This window comes from Xenopus tropicalis, chromosome 9 (assembly GCF_000004195.4).
Source record: "Xenopus tropicalis strain Nigerian chromosome 9, UCB_Xtro_10.0, whole genome shotgun sequence".
Lineage (NCBI taxonomy): Eukaryota > Metazoa > Chordata > Amphibia > Anura > Pipidae > Xenopus > Xenopus tropicalis.
The window spans coordinates 89459537-89479888 of record NC_030685.2 but is presented as its reverse complement, the minus strand read 5'-3'; the positions used below and the strand labels follow the sequence as shown (position 1 = coordinate 89479888).

Here is a 20352-nt window from a genome sequence, read left to right as displayed (position 1 = left end):
CCTACCCACCACTGTGGGTTCCGTGTAGTCGTAGCAATGGGGGTTCAGCAGAGACACCCTTTCTTTGCCAGCACTGTCAGGCCTTCCCGCCCCCCAGCCTGTTTGGTACTGTGTTTATTAGCCCATCACATGCCAAGCAGGTTTTGTAGAAAGTCCCAGGATGCCGCCTCTCCTTCCTGCCCCCGGGCCTGCCCCGCCCCCTGCCCCGCCCCCAGCGGCCCCGAAACTCCGACCTTTCCCAAACTTCACATGACAAAACCACAAAATGTGTTTATTGCACCTGAAACAGGTTCTGCCAATGGGCTTGTTATTGTGCCCTCCCCGTCCCCATACGGGTGTTGTGGTGGGAGGGAAGAATGCGGGTAATTACAGGGCGGGCAGTTAGTAGGAAACTGCCCCACCTGCGCCTTCTGTTGCCCCTTATTCTCTGGGAGGTGCAGATTCCGGTGGTCACTTTACCGTCCAATAGAAATCACTGTTAGGTACCAGACTGCCTGTGGGTCGTGCCAATACAGTTGGTACTAAAGGCTGTGAGCCCTTGCACACAGGAGCTTACAGTCTAATCGGAGAATGGAATCTTTTAGTTCTTCTCTATTGACCAGGAACCTTAGGTTTATATGGGGGCTGGTAACATGGGTGCCTATGGGGTCTTTGCCCTGTGCCCAAGCCTGACGTGGCAGTGCCAGTGGGGGCCCCAGGGTCTGACCCAGGCAGATAAGGGCAGTCAGTGTCTCATCAGCTGGCAGAGGGGCCCTACTGGTACGGTGCTGAGTAGTTTGGGTTTGTGTGCCCTTTAGTTTCTCCTTAGTGCTGTGCCAGTATGTGCCAGGGGGTTCCGCCGGGCGAGGGGTCGGGAGTGCCCGGCACGACTGTCCTTTGTGACTGCCCTTACTGAGCAGCTGTACCCTGCGCCGAGCCCGCCCTGGGGGGAACACATGTGCCCCCTCTCCCGCCCCATAGTCTGTCCGGCCGAAAATAGCTCTGTGTCACTTCCAAAACATTCAGCCGCACTAATAAGCGCCCGCATCTGTGCCCCGCGCCCAGCGCCTCCGGTGCCAGCACCCCCCCCCCCCACAGTGTATAATGGGCTTGTCTGTCGTGCCCACAGAGTGCACTTTTATCCCCCACTTGCCCCCAGTCTGCCTCAGCTGCCACCTTATGGGGTAATACTGTAGTGCCAGCTCTGATTGGCATTGCTGTGTCTGCTTGGCTTGTGTTAGGGGGCACCCTGGGGCATTGGAGAGACGGTATTTACTTTCCCCGGCCGGGTATATAGAGACCCTGCACCTTAGCACCCATGGGTAACACAGGGATCCTTCCCCCTTGGGGGCTGAGCTGCCCCCCCTTGCAGCAGTTGGGGGGCAACACAAGGTTGTACTCCATTATCTCCTGCCCCGGGGCACTTGTACGTTCAGCACAAAGGCGCGAGGAGCCCGGGCGCCCGGGTCTGGTTAATATTTACTCGGTCAGCTGAGCGGGGGCCGTGTATCCGGCAGGCACCGGGGGGCACGAGGGCAGCGGCTCTTGCACTGAAACTGAAAGCGAGTGGATCCGACCCAGTCTGTGCCACATGGAGCTGCCGCCTCGCTCCGCCGTGCCCAGTGTTACATTTCACTCATTGGCGCAGGAGCAAATACCCGCCGGGTTGGGTTACGCACATCTGCTCGTGTCATTGGAAAGGGAAAGGCGAGAGGAATAAGTGTGTGCAAGTGGCTGCCATACTGCCTGCTCTGTGCTACCCGCTTCTGCCCCCGGGGCTGCCATACTGCCCGCTCTGTGCTACCCACTCCTGCCCCCGGGGCTGCCATACTGCCTGCTCTGTGCTACCCACTCCTGCCCCCGGGGCTGCCATACTGCCTGCTCTGTGCTACCCGCTTCTGCCCCCGGGGCTGCCATACTGCCCGCTCTGTGCTACCCACTCCTGCCCCCGGGGCAGCCATACTGCCTGCTCTGTGCTACCCACTCCTGCCCCCGGGGCAGCCATACTGCCCGCTCTGTGCTACCCACTCCTGCCCCCGGGGCAGCCATACTGCCTGCTCTGTGCTACCCACTCCTGCCCCCGGGGCAGCCATACTGCCCGCTCTGTGCTACCCACTCCTGCCCCCGGGGCAGCCATACTGCCTGCTCTGTGCTACCCACTCCTGCCCCCGGGGCAGCCATACTGCCTGCTCTGTGCTACCTGCTCCTGCCCCCGGGGCTGCCATACTGCCCGCTCTGTGCTACCCACTCCTGCCCCCGGGGCAGCCATACTGCCTGCTCTGTGCTACCCGCTCCTGCCCCCGGGGCAGCCATACTGCCCGCTCTGTGCTACCCGCTCCTGCCCCCGGGGCTGCCATACTGCCCGCTCTGTGCTACCCGCTCCTGCCCCCGGGGCTGCCATACTGCCAACTCTGTGCTACCCGCTCCTGCCCCCGGGGCTGCCATACTGCCAACTCTGTGCTACCCGCTCCTGCCCCCGGGGCTGCCATACTGCCCGCTCTGTGCTACCCGCTCCTGCCCCCGGGGCTGACACACTGCCTGCTCTATGCTACCCGCTTTTACCCCTGGGGCTGCCATACTGCCCTCTCTGTGGCCCCAATGGAAATCTTACTCCTGAACAGGGTGTTGGGTGCTCCCCTCCGGTCAAAGGGAATGTGGCACCCAGTAATTACCCCCTGTGTATTACAGGGCTGCGGGGATAGTGGGTATATAGAATATATTTGCTGGGAACTGCTGAGCGGATCTTTATCTGCAGAAAGAATTTTAGTTTGTTGCCAAAAGAAACATTCAGTTGCCCATAAAATTCCCATAAGGAGCGTTCAGGGATTTCTTATTGGCCGAGAGCGAAGCCCTTTCGGCCGCACAGGGAGGGGGCACTAATCCGACGTGTGGAACTGGCAGGGTGAGGGCCCCGGTGCCCGGGATTAAACTCGCTAATTCCCACAGGGTATTTGTGTTCTATTACTGTCGGCTGCTCAGGGCTTCCTCTTGTCTCGCTAAACCTCCAACTGCCGGTACTTACAGCCTTCTGCTGTGTCTCAGGAGTCGCAACCAGCAGTGCAGAGAATACACCTTAGCTAAGTGGCGCTAAGGGCCCAGTATGTTGGGTGCCAGCGGTGCAGGATTCTGTGCCAACACACACAGAGCTTGAAGCACAAACTGTTTGGCTACTAAGGGGTTAATGGAGAGCTCCAGGTTCCCTGATAATGTATAGGGCCCAATTACCCAGCTGCCCCGGCGCTGCCCCATGTGACACCTGCTTGGGCCCTGTACTTAGTGCTAATCATGGGGCCAATTGTGGGACATAAAAATTCCTCGGTAACGAGAAATACCGGTATGGAACCACCTGGGGTATTTCCTGCTGCCAACTGCCCCGTCCCATTGCACCTTGCACAGGGCATTCAGGGGGGCCACAGTAGGGACTGATAGCAGAGCCTGTAGGGCCCGGTGTGTATGTGGGCGCTTGTGGGCCCCTCTCAGTACCCCTGTTTTCTTTATACGTCTAGGGGCCAATTTCCAAAAACTGGAGTTATTTTTACTTTGGAGTAGTAACCCATAGCAACCATTAGCAGCTGGCTCTGATTGGTCAGTAGCGCTACGGTCACACCCCCCGGTCCTTCTGTTGCCCCTCCTGATCCTATTAAATGTCAAGTGCCCCCCCTGTGCCCCCTGCTCTCCGGTTCTGACTTATGTAGTTAATTGGGCCGTGGGTCGGGGCACTAAGGGCTGTGCCTGCTGCACGTGGGGGGGGGGGGGGTGGCTGCTAGCCCAGCTGGCAATCATTAGCCCACACCTAACTGGGAAGTGAACACAGACTGTAAACAAGTAAAAGCGACTGTATCTGATGGGGAAATGCTCTGTTTCCTGCACAGAGGCCTCTCATAAATACCCGGCTTGGTTGGGGCAGGTAGTGGGGCGAGCCTGCCACCCCAGGGTGATAGGGGGTATTGCACTCTGTATGGAAACATCACTAGGTTGTGTGGGAAATACACTGTGTGTGTGTGTGGCCTGCACTCTCTGCCCCCCCATTCCCCTTTATATGGGCACTCTCTGCCCCCCCATTCCCCTTTATATGGGCACTCTCTGCCCCCCCATTCCCCTTTATATGGGCACTCTCTGCCCCCCCATTCCCCTTTATATGGGCACTCTCTGCCCCCCCATTCCTCTTTATATGGGCACTCTCTCCCCCCCATTCCCCTTTATATGGGCACTCTCTCCCCCCCATTCCCCTTTATATGGGCACTCTCTGCCCCCCCCATTCCCCTTTATATGGGCACTCTCTGCCCCCATTCCCTTATATGGGCCTCCCCCCATCCTTATATGGGCACTCTCTGCCCCCCCATTCCCCTTTATATGGGCACTCTCTGCCCCCCATTCCCCTTTTATATGGGCACTCTCTCCCCCCCATTCCCCTTTATATGGGCACTCTCTGCCCCCCATTCCTCTTTATATGGGCACTCTCTCCCCCCCCATTCCCCTTTATATGGGCACTCTCTCCCCCCCCATTCCCCTTTATATGGGCACTCTCTGCCCCCCCATTCCCCTTTATATGGGCACTCTCTGCCCCCCCATTCCTCTTTATATGGGCACTCTCTGCCCCCCCATTCCTCTTTATATGGGCACTCTCTGCCCCCCCATTCCCCTTTATATGGGCACTCTCTGCCCCCCATTCCCCTTTATATGGGCACTCTCTGCCCCCCATTCCCCTTTATATGGGCACTCTCTGCCCCCCATTCCTCTTTATATGGGCACTCTCTGCCCCCCCATTCCTCTTTATATGGGCACTCTCTGCCCCCCCATTCCCCTTTATATGGGCACTCTCTGCCCCCCCATTCCTCTTTATATGGGCACTCTCTGCCCCCCCATTCCTCTTTATATGGGCACTCTCTGCCCCCCCATTCCTCTTTATATGGGCACTCTCTGCCCCCCCATTCCTCTTTATATGGGCACTCTCTGCCCCCCCCATTCCCTTTATATGGGCACTCTCTGCCCCCCCATTCCCCTTTATATGGGCACTCTCTGCCCCCCCATTCCCCTTTATATGGGCACTCTCTGCCCCCCCATTCCCCTTTATATGGGCACTCTCTGCCCCCCCATTCCCCTTTATATGGGCACTCTCTGCCCCCCCATTCCCCTTTATATGGGCACTCTCTGCCCCCCATTCCTCTTTATATGGGCACTCTCTCCCCCCATTCCTCTTTATATGGGCACTCTCTGCCCCCCCATTCCCCTTTATATGGGCACTCTCTCCCCCCCCATTCCCCTTTATATGGGCACTCTCTGCCCCCCCCATTCCTCTTTATATGGGCACTCTCTGCCCCCCCATTCCCTTTATATGGGCACTCTCTGCCCCCCCATTCCCCTTTATATGGGCACTCTCTGCCCCCCATTCCCCTTTATATGGGCACTCTCTGCCCCCCCATTCCCTTTATATGGGCACTCTCTGCCCCCCCATTCCCCTTTATATGGGCACTCTCTGCCCCCCCATTCCCCTTTATATGGGCACTCTCTGCCCCCCCATTCCTCTTTATATGGGCACTCTCTGCCCCCCATTCCCCTTTATATGGGCACTCTCTGCCCCCCCATTCCCTTTATATGGGCACTCTCTGCCCCCCCATTCCCCTTTATATGGGCACTCTCTGCCCCCCCATTCCCCTTTATATGGGCACTCTCTGCCCCCCCATTCCCCTTTATATGGGCACTCTCTGCCCCCCCATTCCCCTTTATATGGGCACTCTCTGCCCCCCCATTCCTCTTTATATGGGCACTCTCTGCCCCCCCATTCCCTTTATATGGGCACTCTCTGCCCCCCCCATTCCTCTTTATATGGCACTCTCTCCCCCCCCATTCCCCTTTATATGGGCACTCTCTGCCATTCCCCTTTATATGGCACTCTCTGCCCCCCCGTTCCCCTTTATATGGGCACTCTCTTCCCCCCCATTCCTCTTTATATGGGCACTCTCTCCCCCCCCCATTCCCTTATATGGGCACTCTCTTCCCCCCATTCCCCTTTATATGGGCACTCTCTGCCCCCCCATTCCTCTTTATATGGGCACTCTCTGCCCCCCCATTCCCCTTTATATGGGCACTCTCTGCCCCCCCATTCCTCTTTTATATGGGCACTCTCTGCCCCCATTCCCTTTATATGGGCACTCTCTGCCCCCCATTCCCCTTTATATGGGCACTCTCTGCCCCCATTCCTCTTTATTATGGCACTCTCTGCCCCCATTCCTCTTTATATGGGCACTCTCTGCCCCCCCATTCTCTTTATATGGGCACTCTCTGCCCCCCCTCCCCTTTATATGGGCTCCCCATTGCCCCCCATTCCTTTATATGGGCACTCTCTGCCCCCCATTCCCTTTATATGGGCACTCTCTGCCCCCCATTCCTCTTTATATGGGCACTCTCTGCCCCCCATTCCCCTTTATATGGGCACTTCTGCCCCCCCATTCCCCTTTATATGGGCCTCTCTGCCCCCCATTCCTCTTTATATGGGACTCTCTGCCCCCATTCCCCTTTATATGGGCACTCTCTGCCCCCCATTCCCCTTTATATGGGCACTCTCTGCCCCCCCATTCCTCTTTATATGGGCACTCTCTGCCCCCCCATTCCCCTTTATATGGGCACTCTCTGCCCCCATTCCTCTTTATATGGGCACTCTCTGCCCCCCCATTCCCCTTTATATGGGCACTCTCTGCCCCCCCCATTCCCCTTTATATGGGACTCTCTGCCCCCCATTCCTCTTTATATGGGCACTCTCTGCCCCCCCATTCCCCTTTATATGGGCACTCTCTGCCCCCCCATTCCCCTTTATATGGGCACTCTCTGCCCCCATTCCCCTTTATATGGGCACTCTCTGCTCCCCCATTCCCCTTTATATGGGCACTCTCTGTCCCCCGAACAAATTGTATTTGTTGCCTGTGCGTGTTGCCCTGAACTGAGAATGCCACAGGGCTGCTGTATGGCAGATATTTTACAGTAGCTCAGTGCTGATTGGCTGTATGTATGTGCCGCCCTCAGTATGCACTCATTGAGCGGCCGCTCACCCCAAGACAAAGATGGTTGCTGGGGGCGGGGTCTGTGTGGGTGTGCAACATGCTTGTGTGCAAGGAGGGATACAACTGGGTGCCACAAGTGTGCAAGGAGGGATACAACTGGGTGCCACAAGTGTGCAAGGAGGGATACAACTGGGTGCCACAAGTGTGCAAGGAGGGATACAACTGGGTGCCACAAGTGTGCAAGGAGGGATACAACTGGGTGCAAGAAGTGTGCAAGGAATAATAACTTCCCCAGTGGGAATTCTTACCATTATCTTATTCTGACCTTATTTAGTAAATAAAGGGGGTTCCAAAAATTGTACCGTGCCAGTGTTTGCACACCGGGGGCACTATTGTGTTGTTACTTGTGTCAGCAGTGCCGCTCTCGCTATGCGCTCATTGGGCGGCCGCTCACCCCAAGACAAAGATGGTTACTGGGCCCTCTGATACAGGGGAAGGGGGTGCGGCTCAGCAGCTGTTACACATTGGGGTGAGGGAGCGGGGCACAGGGGGAGCCGGTACAGGCAGCAGCAGCAGCAGCAGTGATGGGAAATGACTCCTCCTTGTGCAGAGGGAGAGGAAGGAGCAATAAACCGGTGCCTTATTATACGTCATAGTGGTATTTGCTGCTACCCATGATGCACTGCGCCACCTAGCTGCATCATTTGCATATGTGAGTCAAGTGACCAGCCTGATTGGCTCTTTCTTCCTTCTGCCCCACACTCACATACCTTTGTGCTGAATTGCCCCGAACTGCTGGGATATGCCCCCAACTGCCCCGAAATGCTGGGATATGCCCCCGACTGCCCCGAAATGCTGGGATATGCCCCCCGACTGCCCCGAAATGCCCCCGACTGGCCCGAACTGCTGGGATATGCCCCCCGACTGGCCCGAACTGCTGGGATATGCCCCCGACTGGCCCGAACTGCTGGGATATGCCCCCCGACTGCCCCGAAATGCTGGGATATGCCCCCCGACTGCCCCGAAATGCTGGGATATGTCCCCGACTGCCCCGAAATGCCCCCCCGACTGCACCTAAATGCTGGGATATGCCCCCGACTGCCCCGAAATGCTGGGATATGCCCCCGACTGCCCCGAAATGCTGGGATATGCCCCCCACTGCCCCGAAATGCTGCGATATGCCCCCGACTGCCCCGAAATGCCCCCGACTGCTCCAAAATGCTGGGATATGCCCCCGACTGCCCCGAAATGCCCCCGACTGCCCCAAAATGCTGGGATATGCCCCCCGACTGGCCCGAACTGCTGGGATATGCCCCCGACTGCCCCGAAATGCTGGGATATGTCCCCGACTGCCCCAAATGCCCCCCCGACTGCACCTAAATGCTGGGATATGCCCCCGACTGCCCCGAAATGCTGGGATATGTCCCCGACTGCCCCGAAATGCCCCCCCGACTGCACCTAAATGCTGGGATATGCCCCCGACTGCCCCGAAATGCTGGGATATGCCCCCGACTGCCCCGAAATGCCCCCGACTGCTCCGAAATGCTGGGATATGCCCCCCGACTGCCCCGAAATGCTGGGATATGCCCCGACTGCCCCGAAATGCTGGGATATGCCCCCGACTGCCCCGAAATGCCCCCGACTGCCCCGAAATGCTGGGATATGCCCCCCGACTGGCCCGAACTGCTGGGATATGCCCCCGACTGCCCCGAAATGCCCCCCCGACTGCACCTAAATGCTGGGATATGCCCCCGACTGCCCCGAAATGCTGGGATATGTCCCCGACTGCCCCGAAATGCTGGGATATGTCCCCGACTGCCCCGAAATGCTGGGATATGTCCCCGACTGCCCCGAAATGCTGGGATATGTCCCCGACTGCCCCGAAATGCTGGGATATGCCCCCGACTGCCCCGAAATGCCCCCCCGACTGCACCTAAATGCTGGGATATGTCCCCGACTGCCCCGAAATGCCCCCCCGACTGCACCTAAATGCTGGGATATGCCCCCGACTGCCCCGAAATGCTGGGATATGTCCCCGACTGCCCCGAAATGCTGGGATATGTCCCCGACTGCCCCGAAATGCTGGGATATGTCCCCGACTGCCCCGAAATGCTGGGATATGTCCCCGACTGCCCCGAAATGCTGGGATATGCCCCCGACTGCCCCGAAATGCTGGGATATGCCCCCGACTGCCCCGAAATGCTGGGATATGTCCCCGACTGCCCCGAAATGCTGGGATATGTCCCGACTGCCCCGAAATGCTGGGATATGCCCCCGACTGCCCCGAAATGCTGGGATATGCCCCGACTGCCCCGAAATGCTGGGATATGCCCCCGACTGCCCCGAAATGCCCCCGACTGCCCCGAAATGCTGGGATATGCCCCCCGACTGGCCCGAACTGCTGGGATATGCCCCCGACTGCCCCGAAATGCTGGGATATGTCCCCGACTGCCCCGAAATGCCCCCCCGACTGCACCTAAATGCTGGGATATGTCCCCGACTGCCCCGAAATGCTGGGATATGTCCCCGACTGCCCCGAAATGCCCCCCCGACTGCACCTAAATGCTGGGATATGTCCCCCGACTGCCCCGAAATGCTGGGATATGCCCCCGACTGCCCCGAAATGCCCCCGACTGCTCCGAAATGCTGGGATATGCCCCCGACTGCCCCGAAATGCCCCCGACTGCCCCGAACTGCTGGGATATGCCCCCCGACTGCCCCGAACTGCTGGGATATGCCCCCGACTGCCCCGAAATGCCCCCGACTGCACCTAAATGCCCCAACGCTTTCCCTTTGTTCCCCCAGGTGGCCCTGCTGGGCATGGACATTCTGTCGGCGCTGGTGACCCGACTGCAGGATCGATTCAGATCACAGATTGGCACAGGTGAGCCATTCCATTCCCTTACCCTTTCCCAGGGTGGCAGCGGTGCCCTCCTACCTGCCCGCACTGCTGGGGGGCCCCTCGACCTTGGCCCTCAGGGGCCCAAACCACATTTTCTTGCAAAGGAAAAAACAAACATTTAATTTATTGATAATTCTTTTGGGCTCTTCCTTTATAGGGGAGGGCTGGGTGCCCATGCAGTGCCCCATGCAGTGCCCCATGCAGTGCCCCATGCAGTGCCCCATATAGTGCCCATTCAGTGCCCATATAGTGCCCGCTGCCACTGTGTGAGCTGAGCTGGCAGATGTGACAAAGTGCAGCCTGTATCAGGGCCCCTCAGTATGAATATGGCACGGCTGAACTGCAATCCATGCTGCCCTGAAACCCAAACTGTCTCCCTTATCTGCCCCAGTGGGGGGTTCTGATGTTTCCCTTCCTGCCCACAGTGCTGCCCAGTTTAATGGACCGGTTAGGGGATGCCAAGGACTCGGTGCGGGAGCAGGACCAGAACCTGCTGATAAAGATAATGGAACAAGCCTCCAACCCACAGGTACCTACCCGTATCTCTCTACTCTGTGTGTATCTCTATATCTACTCTGTGTATTTATACTGTGTATCTCTCTACTTTATGTCTACTCAGTGTGTATCTGTATATTTATATACCCTGTGTGTATGTCCCCTGTGTATTAATGGGGCAGCTACGTATCCTTTAGTAATGTGCCCCCAGACACAGGTGCCCTTCTCCTCCCTGTACGTGCCGGGGGGGTGGGGGGGGTATTTGTGTGCGAGGGTGGGGGGGTATTTGTGTGCAAGGGTGGGGGGTATTTGTGTGCAAGGGTGGGGGGGGGGTTATTTGTGTGCAAGGGTGGGGGGGGTATTTGTGTGCGAGGGTGGGGGGGTATTTGTGTACGAGGGTGGGGGGGGGGGGTTTGTGCAAGGGTGGGGGCTGATCAGAGGTTTTGCTTTGTGCCACTGCAGTACGTGTGGGAACGGATGTTTTCGGGATTCAAACACAAGAATTTCCGCACGCGGGAAGGAGTCTGCCTCTGCCTTATTGCCACCCTCAATGTGTAAGTGCCCCCTGTGTCTCTCTCTGCCTGAGCACCCACCCCCCTCTCTCTGTGCCACCAACTGACCCCCATTCTGTTTCCCCCCCCACCCAGGTACGGAGCCCACAGTCTGACACTCAGTAAGATTGTACCGCATATCTGTAACCTACTGGGGGATCCCAATAGCCAGGTAGGTCCTGGGAGAGAGTGTGTGTAATACGGGGTACTGGGGGGGTGTCATTATTATTATTAGCATTCACTGTAACCCATAGCAACCAATTAGGTGCTCCCTTGCATTATTCTAACTGCACAAGTGAAATGCAAGCTGACTGGTTGCTATGGTTACAGGGTGGTGCATTTTTTGCCTTTATAATCCAGGAGGGCAGTTGTACGATACAAAGCGGCCACTCCTCGATCCAGCGTTCCTGCCCCAGACTTACATGGCAATAACCCGTCTGCTCTTTGTCTGGTGCTGCCATCTGTTGGCCAAATGCGGAATTGTATCTGATACGTTGGCTGCGCTCACTCGGCCATTCCACTGACAGCCAACAGATGGCGCTGTGTGTCGCTCACACTTTCTCTGATATCCATGTGACTATAAAGAGGAATATTTAGCAACCGCAGTATAAATTCATGCAATTAGGGCACGGACTGCAATCTGTTCAGCAAACCTTGTGCGATTGTGAGCTCTTGTGAGCAGGGCCCTCATCCTATCGTTCACTCTGTTACTCCTGTTTGTTGGATGAATGCTAAGCACCATGTGACTTGCTGGCGCTATAGATAAATATAAATTAATGAAGAAAGTGGTGCTGTTAGAAGGTACATAACATGGGGGTGTCCCACGGGGGCCTCCCAGCTGCTCACTTGCTATAGTGTGGGACCCAGCGGGACTCCATCTCCTTACTGTTACTCCCTGGGGCTCCATCTCCTTACTGTTACTCCCTGGGGCTCCATCTCCTTACTGTTACTCCCTGGGGCTCCATCTCCTTACTGTTACTCCCTGGGGCTCCATCTCCTTACTGTTACTCCCTGGGGCTCCATCTCCTTACTGTTACTCCCTGGGGCTCCATCTCCTTACTGTTACTCCCTGGTTACTCCCTGGGCTCCATCTCCTTACTGTTACTCCCTGGCCCATCTCCTTACTGTACTCCCTGGGGCTCCATCTCCTTACTGTTACTCCCTGGGGCTCCATCTCCTTACTGTTACTCCCTGGGGCTCCATCTTCCTTACTGTTACTCCCTGGGGCTCCATCTCCTTACTGTTACTCCCTGGGACCCCATCTCCTTACTGTTACTCCCTGGGGCTCCATCTCCTTACTGTTACTCCCTGGGGCTCCATCTCCTTACTGTTACTCCCTGGGGCTCCATCTCCTTACTGTTACTCCCTGGGGCTCCATCTCCTTACTGTTACTCCCTGGGGCTCCATCTCCTTACTGTTACTCCCTGGGGCTCCATCTCCTTACTGTTACTCCCTGGGGCTCCATCTCCTTACTGTTACTCCCTGGGCTGCCATCTCCTTACTGTTACTTCCCTGGGGCTCCATCTCCTTACTGTTACTCCCTGGGGCTCCATCTCCTTACTGTTACTCCCTGGGGCTCCATCTCCTTACTGTTACTCCCTGGGGCTCCATCTCCTTACTGTTACTCCCTGGGGCTCCATCTCCTTACTGTTACTCCCTGGGGCTCCATCTCCTTACTGTTACTCCCTGGGGCTCCATCTCCTTACTGTTACTCCCTGGGGCTCCTTTTGGGCAGAGAGAAGTGACTCAGATCTCAGCCGATCTTCCTCAAATGGGGCCCTCGAGCTGCTGTTGGATTAAACCCCAATTTGTACCCAAACTTGACTGCATCTCCTGTCATAACCACCCTGCTGCCCTCCATCCCTTGCATTCTAACCCATACCAGGTTAATCTGCAGCCCTCCAGCATATCCATGTGGTGCTCAATAGTTTATGGGCTGCAGTTTTCGTTGTATCCACCCTGTTGGCCTCCATCTTAAAGAGCCTTTATCCTGTGGGGGCCCTCCTTCTACTGGAATAAACCCCCAGCAAAGCAATCTGGGACCCTCCATCCTTCTGTTTAGTTCAGTTAATTCCAGTGAAAGAAGTCTGTCAGAATATTGGGGCAGTTAAAGGGGCAGCGACTGCTTCTGATCCCATAGGAATCCCCTGTATCGCTATGCAGGTAGCAGTCTCGCAGGCAGTCACAAAGCCTCTCTCACAGCCTCCCCTGTATCGCTATGCAGGTAGCAGTCTCGCAGGCAGTCACAAAGCCTCTCTCACAGCCTCCCCTGTATCGCTATGCAGGTAGCAGTCTCGCAGGCAGTCACAAAGCCTCTCTCACAGCCTCCCCTGTATCGCTATGCAGGTAGCAGTCTCGCAGGCAGTCACAAAGCCTCTCTCACAGCCTCCCCTGTATCGCTATGCAGGTAGCAGTCTCGCAGGCAGTCACAAAGCCTCTCTCACAGCCTCCCCTGTATCGCTATGCAGGTAGCAGTCTCGCAGGCAGTCACAAAGCCTCTCTCACAGCCTCCCCTGTATCACCATGCAGGTAGCAGTCTCGCAGGCAGTCACAAAGCCTCTCTCACAGCCCCAGCGCTCTCTCACCTCCTCTCTGTGCCTCCCTGCAGGTCCGAGATGCTGCAATAAACTGCCTCGTAGAGATCTACAGACACGTAGGGGAACGCGTCCGAGCGGATCTCAGCAAGAAAGGGCTGCCCCAATCACGGTGAGTGCCCCCCTCTGCCCGGGTATTGTGGGCACACACTCACTCTGGCCTTCCTTATGTATTATATTATTATTGCCACTGCACCCTGTACATGGGAGAATTTGGCCCGGGCCGGACCACATAGGAAGGTTCTAGAGCAGACGCCACTCACAATGCCCGGACCACGTAGGAAGGTTCTAGAGCAGCCGCCACTCACACTCTCTCTTTCTCCTTCTCCTCAGACTGAATGTCATTTTCACCAAATTCGATGAGGTGCAGAAATCGGGGACCATGATTCTCTCCTCTGCCGGTAAGTGGTTCCGCCCCTCTCTGTGTATTGGATGAGCCGGGGATGTGGGTTGGGACTGTTTTGTGAAATGGCCCTGTGCTGGGGGGCAATATCTGCTTGTTGCTAGGTTACCCAAAGCCCCTTTTCCTTGGGAAATGGAAATACAATGTTGCTAATTAACAGCTCCGCCGTGAGAGATCATTGTTTGTTTTACTGCTGCTAATTATGTGCTGTTTGCCCCCCCTCGTTATACCCTCGTGCCCCCGCCCCCTGCCCCCCCCAGCTGAAACTCTTCTCCTTCTCTAACCTACAATCAGCGCCTCAGCCTCCTGGCAGCTCCCTGAGCCCAAACTGGCATCTGCCCTAATAATCCTCCCACTGTGCCATGTTGTGCCCGTGCCATGCCCGTCTCTCTCACTGGCACTCGTGTTTTATTGGCAGTCAGTCTGTCACGCTGTGACCTTAATGGGTTCTCTGGGCCTCTTGGTTCTACGGTTTCTCCAGTTTTGTGCTGGGAATGTCCTGATTCAGCAGTGAGAGGTTTGAGTTATAGTGATTGGGGGTGTGGGGGGGGGGATATTATCTGTTACTGGGAGTTTGTTTCCTGGTACCCATGTGACTGTCTCTACTTCCTGTGTACGGGGGAGTGTATTTCCTGGTACCCATGTGACTGTCTCTACTTCCTGTGTACGGGGGAGTGTATTTCCTGGTACCCATGTGACTGTCTCTACTTCCTGTGCAAGGGGGGGAGTGTATTTCCTGGTACCCATGTGACTGTCTCTACTTCCTGTGCAAGGGGGGGGAGTGTATTTCCTGGTACCCATGTGACTGTCTCTACTTCCTGTGCAAGGGGGGGGAGTGTATTTCCTGGTACCCATGTGACTGTCTCTACTTCCTGTGCAAGGGGGGGGAGTGTATTTCCTGGTACTCATGTGACTCTCTACTTCCTGTGCACAGGGGGGGAGTGTATTTCCTGGTACCCATGGGACTACTTCCTGTGCACGGGGGGAGTGTATTTTCTGGTACCCATGTGACTGTATCTACTTCCTGTGCATGGGGGGGGGGGAGTGTATTTCCTGGTACCTGTGTGACTATCTCTGCTTTCTTTGCATGGGGGAGTGTATTTCCTGGTACCCATGTGACTGTATCTACTTCCTGTGCACGGGGGAGTGTATTTCCTGGTACCCATGTGACTGTATCTACTTCCTGTGCACGGGGGAGTGTATTTCCCGGTACCCATGTGACTGTCTCTGCTTCCTTTGCACGGGGGAGTGTATTTCCTGGTACCCATGTGGCTGTCTCTACTTCCTGTGCACGGGGGAGTGTATTTCCTGGTACCCATGTGACTGTATCTACTTCCTTTGCACGGGGGAGTGTATTTCCTGGTACCCATGTGGCTGTCTCTACTTCCTGTGCACGGGGGAGTGTATTTCCTGGTACCCATGTGACTGTATCTACTTCCTGTGCAGGGGGGAGTGTATTTCTTGGTACCCATGTGACTGTCTCTACTTCCTGTGCAGGGGGGAGTGTATTTCCCGGTACCCATGTGACTGTCTCTACTTCCTGTGCAGGGGGGAGTGTATTTCCCGGTACCCATGTGACTATCTACTTCCTGTGCATGGGGGGGGAGTGTATTTCCCGGTACCCATGTGACTGTCTCTACTTCCTGTGCAGGGGGGAGTGTATTTTCTGGTACCCATGTGACTGTATCTACTTCCTGTGTACGGGGGAGTGTATTTCCTGGTACCCATGTGACTGTCTCTACTTCCTGTGCAAGGGGGGGGAGTGTATTTTCTGGTACCCATGTGACTGTCTCTACTTCCTGTGTACGGGGGAGTGTATTTCCTGGTACCCATGTGACTGTCTCTACTTCCTGTGCAAGGGGGGGGAGTGTATTTCCTGGTACCCATGTGACTGTCTCTACTTCCTGTGCAAGGGGGGGGAGTGTATTTCCTGGTACTCATGTGACTCTCTACTTCCTGTGCACAGGGGGGGAGTGTATTTCCTGGTACCCATGGGACTACTTCCTGTGCACGGGGGGAGTGTATTTTCTGGTACCCATGTGACTGTATCTACTTCCTGTGCATGGGGGGGGGGGAGTGTATTTCCTGGTACCTGTGTGACTATCTCTGCTTTCTTTGCATGGGGGAGTGTATTTCCTGGTACCCATGTGACTGTCTCTACTTCCTGTGCACGGGGGAGTGTATTTCCTGGTACCCATGTGACTGTATCTACTTCCTGTGCACGGGGGAGTGTATTTCCCGGTACCCATGTGACTGTCTCTGCTTCCTTTGCACGGGGGAGTGTATTTCCTGGTACCCATGTGGCTGTCTCTACTTCCTGTGCACGGGGGAGTGTATTTCCTGGTACCCATGTGACTGTATCTACTTCCTGTGCAGGGGGGAGTGTATTTCTTGGTACCCATGTGACTGTCTCTACTTCCTGTGCAGGGGGGAGTGTATTTCCCGGTACCCATGTGACTGTCTCTACTTCCTGTGCAGGGGGGAGTGTATTTTCTGGTACCCATGTGACTATCTACTTCCTGTGCATGGGGGGGGGAGTGTATTTCCCGGTACCCATGTGACTGTCTCTACTTCCTGTGCAGGGGGGAGTGTATTTCCCGGTACCCATGTGACTGTCTCTACTTCCTGTGCAGGGGGGAAGTGTATTTTCTGGTACCCATGTGACTGTATCTACTTCCTGTGCATGGGGGGGAGTGTATTTCCCGGTACCCATGTGACTGTCTCTACTTCCTGTGCAGGGGGGAGTGTATTTCCCGGTACCCATAAGAATGGGATCACTGATTTTTGCCAATAGGCTTCAGTGCATGGTGCTTAGTTATAGAAAGAAATTGTATGGGAAGGAAGCCAAGTCACATGACAGGAAATGCCTTTTCTATACAAACAGAACCATAGAGCTGTATTCAGACTTTGGGTTCCCCGCTGTGGGGCCCAATCCCCTGTAACAGTGACCCCCACGGAGGTTTCTGTGTCTCAGTGACCTGTGTATGGTGCCCCCCCCGCCTTAGTGCCACGTGGTACTGCCCCCCCCCGCCTTAGTGCCACGTGGTACTGCCCCCCCCAGCACTGACCCTGGGTGTGTAACAGAGTGTATATCTTGTATCAGTGCCTGGGGGTCACTGGGGGGGGGGGGGGGTTGTACTGTGGGGCCTTTCTGTGCCTCGACCAACTGGATACAATGGAGCAAACAGAGCGAGGTCACAATGGCTATTTGTGTCTGTTCCGCCTGCTGTCCCTGCCAGCTTCTGCCCCCGACTCCCAATGTTACTGATCCCAACCTGATTGGCACCTTGTGGGTTCCGCCCACTCTCACCTGAGTGACATCATTCCCTCAGTCTGACATCATCACGCCATCATCATCCACTTTCCCAGCAGGTCCTTATGCATATTAGCATTATACACTAAGGGTACCCCGGGGTAATGGGGTCACCCCAATGTTTCTATATATCTGTAACCTTGTTATGGGCTAAGGGGGCCCAGCCTGAAGGCCAGTTAGGGGGGATTTGGGGTGAGTGCTTATTTGTGCCCTGGGTACCCCTGGAACTATAGCGGGGTGACTGTTACCCCAATGTTTCTATATATCTGTAACCTTGTTATGGGCTAAGGGGGCCCAGCCTGAAGGCCAGTTAGGGGGGATTTGGGGTGAGTGCTTATTTGTGCCCTGGGTACCCCTGGAACTATAGCGGGGTGACTGTTACCCCAATGTTTCTATATATCTGTAACCTTGTTATGGGCTAAGGGGGCCCAGCCTGAAGGCCAGTTAGGGGGGGATTTGGGGTGAGTGCTTATTTGTGCCCTGGGTACCCCTGGAACTATAGCGGGGTGACTGTTACCCCAATGTTTCTATATATCTGTAACCTTGTTATGGGCTAAGGGGGCCCAGCCTGAAGGCCAGTTAGGGGGGGATTTGGGGTGAGTGCTTATTTGTGCCCTGGGTACCCCTGGAACTATAGCGGGGTGAATGTTACCCCAATGTTTCTATATATCTGTAACCTTGTTATGGGCTAAGGGGGCCCAGCCTGAAGGCCAGTTAGGGGGGGATTTGGGGTAATCAGCACCTCCTTATCGGATATCAAGAGACACAGACTGCATCTGAGATTGGTTATACAGAGCTCATTTGCACTCTAGGCAGTTACTGGGTAATAATAGTTACTATAATTGCTTTTGGAAGCCGTATCTTTCTGGTAGTTGCTATTCCCTCCTCTGCTTGCTCTGACAACTGCTACCCCTTAAACACTGTATTGATCATCAGCTCTTCTCCCAAACTCCCATGATGCCTTGTGTGGTTAATTCACCAGACAAGGAAGAGAATGACAGTAGTGGTTTTAGTACATTGTCGGGCAGACGGGGGAAGGGGATCGCCAGGGGCAGGGGGCCGTTATTTATTGGGATGACAATAGGAATTACACTTTGTCATTATAGAAAAAAATCATTTTTGGGTGAAGTTCCCCTTTAACTTTCAGAAAAAAGCCAATAAGAGCTGTAGCAGCCAATGATTCTGAGCTGTAATATCAGCCCCCGCGAGGGATTAGTAAGGGTTAATGGGACCCTCTCAGAGCAGAATATTTACTGTGGAATCCAGGGGTCGCCATTTGGCCAATGAGATTTGGGTTTGGGGAGGAGAACGTGAGATCTGATTGGCGAAGCCTTCGCTTTATTGTGAGGAAATCGAGCAGAACTAAACCGACGTGAATGGCCGAGTGTGAAATGAATGGGGATCCGAATGGGGCAGCAGAACCTCCCATTAAACCCATAGAAACACCAGAGGCTTTGTGACTACAGCTCCCAGCATCCCCTGCAGGCGAGTCCAGTGGGAGGAGCCTCTGTGCTGTGTATGGCTGGGATTATAAACACGTCGGGTTTCTCCCCGCCCCCAGATTGGGAGACAGAGGGTTAAGTGTTGGTTCGGATCAGCGCAGCCCAGTGACGGATGGAGGCAGCGCGTCTCCTGCGGGAGGGAGAGGGGGGGCGCCTGTCAGCTCTGTGCCGAGGCAGGGGGGGTCACAGCTCCGCTTCCTACTCACACCCAGCAGTCTCGCTGCTGCCAACCGAGCAGTCTCGCTGCTGCCAGCCATGCCGACTGGGGGAGGCGGGCACCCTGCTGCATCTCTGCCACTTTACTCCCAGCCCTGCTCTGCGTGACTTGCACACGGATCTCTCATAATTGGGATTGGCGCGTAGTGGGCGCTCTGCTGGGCACCTCCTGCTCGCTGGGGCAGCATTCCTAGCACATCTCTTCTGTTCCACCCTGCCACTGGCATCCAGGGGCACAGCCGGGCATCCATTGGCATTCAGTGTTCACCTCACATTGGCATTCAGTGGCACAGCCGGGCATCGACTGGCAGTCAGTGGTTCACCTCACATCGATCGGCACCCAGAGGCACAACTCTGCATCGATTGGCATTCAGGGGCACAGCCGGGCATCGATTGGCAGTCAGTGGTTCACCTGACATTGATTGGCACCCAGAGGCACAGCCGGGCATCGATTGGCAGTCAGTGGTTCACCTGACATTGATTGGCACCCAGAGGCACAACTCTGCATCGATTGGCATCCAGGGGCACAGCTGGGCATCGATTGGCAGTCAGTGGTTGACCTCACATTGATTGGCATTCAGTGGTACAACTGGGCTGGCATCCAGAGGCATAGCTGTGCATCGATTGGCATTCAGTGGTACCACTTGGCATTGATTGGCATCCAGAGGCATAGCCGTGCATCGATTGGCATTCAGTGGTACCACTGGGCATTGATTGGCATCCAGAGGCATAGCCGTGCATCGATTGGCATTCAGTGGTACCACTGGGCATTGATTGGCATCCAGAGGCATAGCCGTGCATCGATTGGCATTCAGTGGCAAATCCATCCAGGGCACTCAGTGGCCCAGCTGCCCATTCAGTGGAACGTCCGTCCATCCGGGCACTGAGCGGCACAGCAGTTGCCAGGAGCGGCCCCTTGTCTCCAAACTGAATTGACAGCGCTGGTGCTGAACCGCAGGAGCTTACGCTTTTCATTGGGAGAGGATATAGAGCGTCCCTATGGGTCAGTATGCAGTATGGCAGTTTGCCTGATCTTTGCTTTATGGTAAAGCCGTTATTGTTGCCATCCCTGTGTCAGGATTAGCCAGTTGGGGGGGGGGCACAGAATCCGCTATTTTGGGATCTGGCCAAACCCTGAATCCTTTGTGAAAGATTAAACCGATTACCAAACAGATTCCTAATTTGCATATGCAAATGAGAACAGGGAGGGGCTAAAGGGAACTTCCGTGTTTATGTAACGAAAAGTCACGGGATTTTACGGATTCGATAGAATTCTGCCGAATCCCGGAACCAAGTTCTAGATTCAGTGCACCCCTAGAAGCTGTACTGTAGGGCAGGGGGGGCCCCATTCCCAGTACTGCTGCCGGGGCCCCTGAGCATTGTGCAGACAGGGGGGGCA

At 55.6% G+C, this 20352-nt stretch overlaps 1 protein-coding gene and 1 non-coding gene across 2 annotated transcripts in view; one reads left to right on the top strand and one right to left on the bottom strand.

Moving 5' to 3' along the window:
* clasp1 (cytoplasmic linker associated protein 1) overlaps window positions 1–20352 on the top strand; it is a gene marked incomplete at its 3' end in the record, with an annotated part of 89250 nt that overhangs the window by 12856 nt on the left and 56042 nt on the right. The window contains 6 exon segments of the mRNA NM_001097239.1: window positions 9783–9861; window positions 10305–10408; window positions 10837–10928; window positions 11022–11097; window positions 13534–13631; window positions 13853–13920. Of these exon segments, the coding sequence (NP_001090708.1) occupies window positions 9783–9861; window positions 10305–10408; window positions 10837–10928; window positions 11022–11097; window positions 13534–13631; window positions 13853–13920 (517 nt within the window).
* LOC116407849 lies at window positions 7323–7448 on the bottom strand. The gene has a single exon (XR_004220561.1). It is a non-coding gene; the product is annotated as a U4atac minor spliceosomal RNA (small nuclear RNA).